General features: G+C 49.9%; 1 protein-coding gene across 1 annotated transcript; it reads left to right on the forward strand.

Moving 5' to 3' along the window:
* The first annotated feature begins 532 nt into the window (after positions 1 to 532).
* Positions 533 to 10,897, forward strand: CEACAM20 (CEA cell adhesion molecule 20). The gene is given in 11 exon segments (XM_065898302.1): positions 533 to 611; positions 1,161 to 1,278; positions 1,449 to 1,507; positions 1,839 to 2,052; positions 2,275 to 2,312; positions 2,570 to 2,766; positions 2,768 to 2,864; positions 4,253 to 4,510; positions 7,778 to 8,056; positions 10,481 to 10,595; positions 10,804 to 10,897. Coding segments are annotated over 11 exon segments (1,548 nt in total).
* The last annotated feature ends 424 nt before the right edge of the window (positions 10,898 to 11,321 follow it).

The raw sequence follows: 11,321 nt of genomic DNA on the forward strand, positions 1-11,321 counted from the left end.
AGTGGTTAAGACTCTGCGCTTCCACTGCAGGGGGCTTGGGTTTGATCCCTGGTTGGGAAACCAAGATCCTGCATGCCGCACAGTGCAGCCAATCAACAAACAAACAACAGTACTAATAATAGTGACTGACACTTACTCTGAGCTGTCATATCTGATATCAGACCTCACAATAACCTGATAAACTAAGTTCTACTATTCTCCCCATTTCGCAGTTGAAGAAACTGAGGCTCACAAAGAGAAAGCCCCTTGCCCATGATAATAGAGAAAGCAAGCAGCAGAGTCCATATTTGCTCCCAAATATACTAAGAGCCCATGCACTTAACCTGACTGAGCAGGGGATGGGGCAGTGCTTGGGCTAAACTGGGGTCATTTGAGGGGTAGAGAAGGGCATAGCTGCCAGCCTCTGTTAATTGGGCTGATGGTTAGGGCAAGGGGCGAATGTCAAGGTCATCTGCACATGGGCATGGCTGCTGGGGTTGAGGCTCCCCATCTATGCCCACAGTCTTTAAGTTTCCACAGAACTGTGTGCAAAATGGCCACGTGGAAAACTGGAAGCTCCTACTACCTTGTTCGCTTTCCTTCCCCTGTGCAAGGGAAACCTCTGCCTGAGGGTAAGTATGAGGAAGTACGAAAGGTTAATTTCTCCCATCAAAGATAATAAAAGAAGTTCCCCTTTATCAGGGGTTGGCTCTGTGCCCATCCCTGGACCAGAGGAATTACACGGTGTTGAGAGCGCAGTCTTTAAGGGCTGGCAGGCCAGGTTCCAGTTAGCTTTTGACACTTACTATCTGGTCTTGGAAAGTGACTTCACCAATCTGAGCATTTGTTTACCTCCCTGTGGAAGCGGGAGGCTGACCATGCATCTTCCACGGAGTGGGCACCGTTGGAGAGAGCACAGTAACCCCCAGGAGACCCAGTTAAAGCTTTACAGTGTTCATTACCACCCACAACAATCCTAGGAGGCAGATGGGGAAATTGAGGCTCAGAGAAGATGAAAACTTGCCTCAAGTCACGCGGCCAATAAGTAATGGGTAGAAGTCAAGCCTCTAGGGGTGGAGGGCCCCATCCATGACCTCAGACCTCCCTGCACTTAGGAAGACCGTAACTGGGCACCCCCAACACACCTCTTCCTCCCTGAATGCCTCCTCTTTCCCCTCCAGCCTCACTTCTGACCGTGTGGAGCCTGCCAGCTGCAGCCCAGCTCACCCCTGATGCCAACCTGCTTGAAGTCACCCAAAGTGAGAAGGGTGTTTTTCCGTCTATATTTGGGACCCCTTGGTCACCCTAGACTCATAGATTCAGGGCCCAGAAAACAAGGCTGTCATTCTGATCTCTGTCTCCACACCTCAAGCGCCCATCAGGGTTCCATGCCCAAAGCCCCAACATGACACACCTGATTGGCTCACTCACTCACTCAGCAACAACTGGTCCGATCATTTGTGTTGAAGCTGGGGGTTGGGCGTGGTAAAGATGTGGGCTGTGGCTATCATGGCTGTGGGTGGGGAAGGTTGGCTAAGAAGTGGGTTGGGGGACCTGGCTGTCATCCGTGTTACAAGCTTGATTTCTTTGCACGACCCACTGTCATATCCCAGACCCTCCATTTGATTTGTACCATCCCATTTAATGGGCCTTGGAGAGGGGAAGTGAGTGGCCCAAGATCACACCTAGAATGAGAAGTAGATCCAGCATTTGAGCCCAGTCATGGAGCTCCAGGGTGTCTGCATGCAATTCCAACCCACCCCTGTTTCTCTGGGTCCCTCTGTGGCTATATCTTGCTTGGTCTTCCTTTATCTGTGTCTCTGACTCTTGTTTCCCTCTCTCTGTTTCTTCCTCTGTAGAATCGCTGGCCAAGCCCACCATTTCAATCAGCCAGGGCACAGCCATAGAGCACAGGGGAAATGTGACCTTCTACTGTGACACCAAAGATGTCAACATTACCATCCACTGGGTCTCCAACAATCAGCCCCTGGTGTTCCATGAGTGCATGCAGCTGTCCACAGATGGCAAGACCCTCACCATCTTCCCTGTCCAGCGGGAAGACACCGGGACTTAGTGACGCACGGGCTTAGCTGCTCCTTAGCATATGGGATCTTCCCAGACCAGGGCTGGAACCCGTGTCTCCCGCATTGGCAGGCGGATTCCCAACCACTGGCCACCAGGGGAGTCCTCAGTCTCGCAGCTTTAAATACCATCCGAATGCGGACTTGTCCACGCTTTAACTCCAGACGTATAACTGTTTGATGTCTCTACTTGGATTCTCCTGGGAATGTCCAGCTTGACATACCTAAAACTGAGCTCCTTAACCTTCGGATGTTTGATCCAAAATATTGCCTAGGTAGTGGTGAGGAAAGAGCATTTGCCGGCATGTTTTAGATATTTCTTCCAATCCCGCTTTACCCAGGGATGAAGCCGACATGTCATCACTGTCAGACTCTCGCATCTCCTTTGTAATGTTTCTAGAGCTTGAGTGGGGAGAAGAGGAAAATTAATGTTATTGACTGTCTACGTCCCCCTAAGAGAGCTGTCACTGACGCTGTTATTACTGCTACAATTGTCCTTGTCCTCCCAGATGGTCCTGACCCCGTCAAAATCAAGGTGGAGTCCGGTGTACCCAACGGGGAGGCAGTTGAGGTGATAGAGGGCAGCAATGTGACCTTCTCGGTAGAAACTCAGTCTCACCCACCCACTGCCTAATTATGGTTTTTCCCCAATGACTCCAAGCCCATCACGAGCTCGTTTCTCACCGCAAGCACATTTACCATCTATTGCCGTGTCCAGGGAAAATGAGGGCACGTGTAGCTGCTTGGTGTCCAACAGTGCCACCCAGCTGTCCCACAAGGCTGCTCTTAAATTCCACGTCCTTGGTGAGTCTCTTTTCCCTATATTTCTCTCCTTTGTTTCTCTGAGAATCAGAGCTACACCAATATCCGAGAGTCTGAGGAGGACCCAGTGGAGTGGGGACTTCCCATGTGGCTGGTGGCAGATCGTGGCTCGGGCCACAGGCAAGGACCTGGGTCCTGGCTTGACACATCCTCTACAAGGCCTTGTAGGCTCTCCGTGGGGCGTCTGTCACTTGATTCTCTGGAAGTGGGGGAGGCGATTCTCTATACATACAAACACTAACACAACACTCACAGACCCCATACACACATAGGGACACACACACAAATAACAATCACACATGCAGGGGACTTCCCTGGAGGTCCAGGGGTTAGGACTCCGCGCTTCCACTGCGGGGGCACAGGTTCGATCCCTGGTCAGGGAACTAAGGTCCCGCATGCTGCATGGTGCGGCCAAAAAAACAAACCAATCACACACGCATAGCACACTCACACATGTGCACCACAGGCACGTACAACTCACACAACATACAAAAGCACAGAATACACACTCACACAAGATACATATAACACGTACCCAACAGATACACACAATACATGAAACACACAGTACATAACACATCACAGACCCACAACGCATACACATACCATACACACAAACCCACAACATGTACATACCATGCACTCACACATAGGCATACACAATACTCACAAAACACAGACACGTATCTCACATATGGAGCAAACAATGCCACAGACACACAACATATTCTCCCGTAAAACACATACACACAAAATATAATAGGCACACAATAGACGCACACACACACATCACAGACACTCAACATCCTCACGTACAACACAGAAAACACCCCACATGCCATACATTCAACACCATCAACACATACACAATGACACAGAACACACACACAATGCATAGCTGTACTACACACACAATTTAGTGATACACAAAGCATATACGCACACAGTACAATATATACACTTACCACAGACACATAGCATATACTCCTGCACAGAAAATATATACTCACACAACACACACTCAAAGTACCTATATTTACACCACCGTACCTCACAGTCACAAAACATATACACACAACACACACATATAAATAGACACAAAGCACACACTCAGAACACATCCACATACCACACACTCTCCAGACACACAAAACCCATGACACATTCACATAACTGTCACACAACACACACTCATACGCAAAAGACTTAGACGTACCACCCACACAATACAGTCATATGCAAAACACATACACACACACACACCACCCACAACATATACACACATCCCTGGAAAATTCTGCGGGCCCCATATGGGTGGGAGACTGGCAGAGGGACCCTGGACCCCATCCTGTCTCTCTATGTGTTTCCAGAAAGGCTGACCAAGCCTTGCGTCTTGCCTCTGAACCAGCTGGTGGCCCTGACCTGCCAGGCCACCCCTAAGGGAGCTGCAGTCCAGTGGTTCCTGCGGGGCCAGCTCCTTCTGCCCAGCAAGCACCTGGGGCTGTCAGCTGACAACAGGACCCTGGTCATCCATGGCCTTCAGTGCAGTGACACAGGGCCCTATGAGTGTGAGGTCTGGAACTGGAGCAGCCGGGTATGGAGTGACCCCCTCAAGTTGAACATCAGCTGTGAGTCGCCCCGAGCCTGGACCTTCTTCTCCTCCCTTCTCCCTCCCCTGCTTAAGTTCTTCCTTCCAGCCACTCATTCCATAATTATTGAATACCTGTTCTGTGCCAGGCATGTCTGGGCACTGGACAAGGCACCCCTCATGGAGCTTACGTTCTAGTGGGGGAGACAGACCATAAACAGCTAAGCAAGGGAGATTCCTGGTGTGTCAGACGGCACTAGAGGCGGCACGAAAGGCAGGCAAGGCTGGGACATTGGGGAGGTGTTGCAGTCCTAGCTGGGGTGGTCAGGGGAGGCTTCCCAGAGGAGGGGGTGTTTCTGCAGGAGGAGGCTGGGAGTGAGCCGTGCAGCTAGCCAAGGGAAGTGAGTCCCAGGGGAGGGAACAGCACGTGAGATGGGACTGTGCTTGGCACGTCAGAGGAATTCAAGGAGGCCCAGGTGACCAGAGAGGTCAAGTGTGGGAACAGAAGAAGCTGGGAGAGTGGGGTAGACCACACGGGTCCTGTGGGCCATGGTGAGGACACTAGGAGCCACAGAAGGCTCTGAGCAGAGGAGAGATAGGATTAGACTTGGGTTTGCACAGGGTCTCTCTGGCCCTTGTCTAGGGGCTGGAAGCAGGGGAGAGGGACGAGGTGATAGTAGAAAGAGTTGTGTTTGTCTGGGACCATGGAGACAGATCTCAAAATGAGATTATACGTGCAAGGATTTTATTAAGGGAATGCTCCTGTAGGGAGGGAACCTAAAAAGGCTGGGAGGGCCATCACACTGAGATCTAAGCCTGCCTCCGAGTGAGGAAGAAAGGGAGAGAGGGTTGGATGGGAGTGTGTGGACTGCCATGTAGTCTAAGGAACGTCATCAAGACTCTCGGGGTGCCCATGTCTCCCAGGAAAGGGTCTGCCTTAGTTTCCTCAACACACTCAGGTACTGGCAGGATGCAGCCCAGGAGAGGCCTGGGAGTGAACCTGGGGGTACAGCAGCTGGACTCTTGGTCAATCACACTCTTACCATTGGAGGTCTGTGAGGCACCTTCCCGTGGTGGCCACAGTCATCCATCAAGAGATGATGGGGCTGAGCCAGTGGCAACTGTGGGTGATGAGAAGTCAGCCGTGAATATATTTTATATATCAAACTCACAGGATTTGCTGCTCATTGACCTGAAGCAAGAGAGGAAAGGTGTGGTCAAGAATGACTCCAAAGGTTTTGTTGCCTGAGCTACTCAAAGGATGAAGAAGCCATGAACTGAGCTCGAGAAGGCTGGGGGAGAAGAGGTCTCTGCAGGGAGGGACAGTAGGGGTCCACTTTACATGTGCGCATTAAACAGCAGGGGGATAGAGAGACATGGCTTAAATACGTTGCTTTCCCTTCCTTCCTTTTTTTTTGCGGCGGGGGTGGGCGGGGTGTATCGGGTCTTAGTTGCAGCATGTGGGATCTTTCCTTGCGGCTCGCAGGCCTCTCTCTAGTTGTGTTGTGCGGGTTTTCTCTCTCTAGTTGTGGTGCGTGGCGTGCAGGCTCCAGGGCGCGTGGGCTCTGTAGTTGCAGCATGTGGGCTCTCTAGTTGAGGCACGTGAGTTCGGTAGTTGTGGCGCGTGGGCCCAGCTGCCCCGCGGCATGTGGGATCCTAGTTCCCCCATCAGGGATGGAACTGGCATTGCAAGGCGAATTCTTTACCACGGGACCACCATGGAAGTCCCCTCCCTTCCCTTCTTGCTCTCTCCTCTTTCTTTCCAACTCTGGTCACGAAACCAAAAATGCCTACTTTGTTCTCTCTGTAGGCTGAGCAGCAGGCAAGGCACTTGATGTTAGCTGTGACTTTCAGAGCTCACAGCCTACTCAGGATTGGGAGATCAATAATCAGGCAAAGAAAATACAGTGTGATAGGTCCTGCCATGGGACCAGAGATTTGGGGAAGCCAAAGGGAGCCCCCACCCAGTCTGGGGGATGTGGGAAGACTCACCATGAGAGGTGGTGTCTACCGCGAGACCCGAAGGACACGTAAGTTAGCTAGGTAGAGCAGACTCGGGAGAAGGGTATTCCAGAGAAGGAAGAGAGTATGCGATACCTCTGATGCAATGGAATATCCAAGTAGGATCTTTTTTTTTTTTTTTTTTGAAAACCTCTTTCTTGGAGTATAATTGCTTTACAATGGTGAGTTAGCTTCTGCTTTATAACACAGCGGATCAGCTATACATATATCCCCATATCTCTTCCCTCTTGTGTCTCCCTCCCTCCCACCCGCCCTATCCAATTAGGATCTTATTCAAGGATTGAAAGTGGGAGGTGTGGAGAGGTGAGTGGTGGGACTGGAGGGGTCTACAGGGACCTTGTGAATGAGTTCATCAGCCGTGGGCTCTGTCCCAAGGACCCTAGGGAGCCATGGACGGTTCTGGGCAGGGGAGGGTTAGTGTCAAGTTTGTACTTAGGAAGACACCTGTAGCTGCTGTGTGCTGGATTTGAGACCAGGATGGGGAGACCAGGATGGGGGCAAAGGAGGGATCCTGATGGCCATGGGGTTAGGATGGAGAGAAATGAACAGATTCAAAGGATATTTAGGGACAAGGGCAAGATTTTCCTCATCTCCTGGAATGCCCCAGCTAGAACCTCTTTGCATCCTTCTTTCCAGTAGTTCACATTCATTTCAATAAGACAAGACTCAAACTCTTGGTTTTGCATGAGAAATCCAACAGCCATTTCCTTTGTTTCCTTCATGTCTATGGGAGGAGAGCCAAGTACCATTGGTCCCCTTCTGGCTTAACAAAGAAAATCCACAAGCATCTCTACCTTTGTGAATACATGGAGATGTAAATTTAGATATTGTCACCGGGCTGTTTGTTATTAAGAGATTCCATCAGAGTTGTAAACGTTTTGGAAGTTAGGGGCTACGTACACAGGACACAGCAACAATTTCTGAAGCCTGGATGTCTTATGAGGCTCCTTTGTTAGAATTCACTTTTGCAATGGCAGAGGTTTTCGTTTTTGATTTTAATTTCGTTTGTTTTGAATTTTTCCCCCCTCCATGTTGTGGAATACAGTCTGTTTGCTTGGCAGCTAAGGAGGAAAGGGGAGCATTTTCTTCTTCTTCTCTTGCTGAGATTCCTTTCAACAGCAGTTGAAGAGCCCTTGTTTTCCAGGTTACAGCCTGGAATTCCCTTAGTTAGAATTGAGAAGGAAAAAAAAAAAAAAGGCAGAACTTCCAATGTGGAATTGAATGGGATGAAATAGGACATCTCGCCAGTGGAGGATGGGTGCATAACATTTGGATCTGCACACAGATGGCCCTGATCGAGTGGACATCACCAGGGGGTCGGTGCCCAAGGTGGTCAACACCATCAAGGCGGAGCTCAACTCCAGCCTGACCCTGCAGTGTCGGGCTGAATCCCAGCCGGATGCTGAGTTTCACTGGACCCTTGAACCTTCCACGAGTGTCTGTACAGGGGAACAGCTGGTCATCGAGGCCCTGACTTGGGAACACCAAGGGATTTACAGCTGCACAGCTTTTAACTCTCTCACACACCTGGCCCGCTCTGCCTCAGTCCTGGTCAGAGTGATAGGTGAGTCTTTCAGGTACACCTTCTCCTTGGGTCCAGGTGACTTTTCCTGATGCTGGCCTCAGCAATCTGATCTTCCCTTACTGTGGGCTGGGGTGTGGCAATGACTGTCCTGCAAGAGCAGCTTCCTAATCTGGAGCTGTTGAGTCCTAACTGCTAACACTCAGTCTCTAGAACCTCTACTTCCTACCTGTGTGCCCTGGCAAACTCTCCAGGCTGCTCTGAGCCTCAGTTTTCCTATCTGTAAATGGGGTTTATGATGCCTACCTTTCAGAATTGTTTAGAAGTACAGTGAGTCAGGGAGATCGCCAGTGAGAGAAGGAGTGAGCTGATAGGTGGGGTCAGGAATTATATTAATAACAACCTGGGTGTGACTGGCAGAGAGACCCTGTCTTTCTGCCTTGAGTTCTTGAGAGGACAACATAGTGTCGCTGCTCGCCAGTCGCTGTTCACATCCTGACTCCAATGCTGTGTGACCTTGGGCATGCTACTTAACCTCTCTGGGCCTCTGATTCCTTGTCTGTAAAACAAACATAATAGTTGTGTTTACATCAAAGCGCTGTTGAAGATTAATTAACATTTGTAAAGTTCTCATGGCAGTGCCTGGCATATTGTGTTTGCTAAATAAAACTATTCTTTATCGAGCCTGTGTCACACCCTGAAGCAAGCCTTTCCATATGTATTATCAGCAAACATTTCTTGGGTACTCCTTGCCAGTCAGCTATGAGGCAGGCCTGTTGGTATTTCCACCGTTCAGGAGAGATTGAGACTTAGAGACTAAAGCCCCATCACTAGGGTTTTAAAAACCGGCTGGCCACCTCAAGAGCAGTGTTACTGTTGTTGTTTTGGCCGCAGGATCTTAGTTCCACGACCAGGGATCGAACCCGGGCCCCTGCAGTGGAAGCGAGGAGTCCTAACCACTGGACCGCCAGGGGATTCCCACAAGAGCAGTGTTCTTAGTTGTCTGCAAAGTGGAGGACCCCATACAGCTTTCCAAATGACCTCATTCAGTCTTCAGAAAAACGCTCTGGTCTTGTTAAGACCATTTGATGGATGAGAAACAGAGGCTCAAAGGAGGAAGCAGTGAGTTTGTTTGATGCTCAGAGGGATGTTGTAGGGTTTGAATTAGATCATGTATGAAGGGCTCTTGGAGCTTAGAGCTTGGTAGATGGCAGCTTCTATCATCATCATCATTGCCTTTTATAAAGCACCTCCTAAGTGTCGGGCACTGTGCTGGTACTTTTACATGTGATCTCATTTAATCTTCTCAAAAGCCTGTAGGGTTACAGATTACTAAACTTGTTTAACATTTAAAGAAATGGATACTCAGAGAATAAAACAAAGAACTCCTAAGGCATCTAGGAAGCCCCCTCCTGCCCGTCCAAAGCAGAATCTTTTCCTCATACCCCTGACCCTCGTGTGGCTGCCTTTTTAATTCCTGTGGCTCCTTCACCCCTTTGAGAAAGGTTCTGGGCAAAAGTGGGATGGGTAAACAGTAGGCCAATGTTCATGATAACAACTGCCATTTATTAGTCAATCACTGGGTGCCAGGCATGAACATTCATGATCTCATTTCATCTTTGCAGCATCCTTATGCAGTAGGTACCATTTCCCCCACTTTGCAGATGAGAAAATGAGACTCAGGAAGAGTAGTTACTTTTGTCTGTGTCCACAGGGCCCCAGAGAGTCAAAGGTGACTCACTCGGGGGAAAGCCAGGTCTCTGGTTGCCAAAGCCCTTTTGTCTCTCTGAAGGCCACATATATATATATATATATATATATTTTTTTTTTTTTTTTACGGTACGCGGGCCTCTCACTGCTGTGGCCTCTCCCGTTGTGGAGCACAGGCTCCGGACGCGCAGGCTCAGCGGCCATGGCTCATGGGCCCAGCCGCTCTGCGGCACGTGGGATCTTCCCGGACCGGGGCACGAACCCGTGTCCCCTGCATAAGCAGGCGGACTCTCAACCACTGCACCACCAGGGAAGCCCTGAAGGCCATATTAATCCATCATCCTAGTTAGTAACATCGTCACACCAACATTGACTGATCACTGTAGGTCTAAATACTTCACCTACATTGAACATACTAAACATTGCATATACTGAACATGAATACATATACGTTTAATCTTTTCAGCAACCATATAGAATAGGCTTCATATTATCTCTCTTTACAGAAGAGCCAATGGACACACGGAGTGGTTAAGTAGCATGACATGGCCAAAGTCACACAGCTGAGATGTGAACTTAGGCTGTTTGACTCCAGAAATTATTCTATTACTACCACAAACTTCAGCTTCCCGATGGCTGGAAAACAAGTGCTCATCGAATTATCAAGTGGAGATAAAGCCACAAACTTGGGAATGGGGCTGGGGACAGGGATGAGGGTGTGTCATGCCCGGGTCCTGATTCTCTCTCCTTGCCCAGGTCCTGGGTCATCCCTCTCTGAAGGGGCCATCGCTGGCGTTATCATCGGAATCCAGGCTGTCATTGCTCCGGCCACAGGGCTGGGCTGTTTCCTCTACATCGGAAATGCCAAAGGGTAAACCTGGGAATGGGATAGGGGGTGTGGCCCACAGGGGACCTGACTGGCAGAAGTGTTGCTGACCTTGGCGCCGAGCGGCATCCATGGCACGTGGGGAATTGAGAGGGTTGGCACATTGCCCAAAATGTACATGGGGATATAGGTGGAGCCTGTGCAGATGGGCAAGGACTAGAGGCACAGAAGAACGAGGGTCTTGGGTTTTCAGGCCCTCAAGGAGAACAACAGAGGAACCCATCTATGAGGTCACGACACCCACCTCCGAAGAGCGTCACCTTGCAGAGCCCGGTCGCAGTAAGTGACTCCATAGCTGACGCCCAGGGCAGCAGTGAGGTCTGGAGAAGAGGCCGGTGCAGAGAGCCCAGGCCTCTGCCCCCAGCTTACCCCCAAGTCACTCTGACATCATGGGCAAGCCCTGTACTCTTAGAGTCTCCGGGTCCCCATCTGGAAAATGGATGAGATTAGTTCCAACAGCCATAACACAAATACGGCAACGTGCTGCCATCCTTTTCTTCCCCACTCTCAGAAAACTTTGTTAATTGAGTGCCATAAACTGAGAGAATCAATCACAACACTCCTCCCTGCTATACTCAAAACCAGTCTCAAAGTCCATGTCAACACAGTGCCTCTGTCACCCTCTGCTAATGGATGGGAATTGACCAAAGGCAAAATGAAACATCTTTGTCGTGTCTGGCCTACGATTCTGGTATGCTGGGCTCATGAAGT

This window comes from Phocoena phocoena, chromosome 20, assembly GCF_963924675.1.
Source record: "Phocoena phocoena chromosome 20, mPhoPho1.1, whole genome shotgun sequence".
Classification (NCBI taxonomy): domain Eukaryota; kingdom Metazoa; phylum Chordata; class Mammalia; order Artiodactyla; family Phocoenidae; genus Phocoena; species Phocoena phocoena.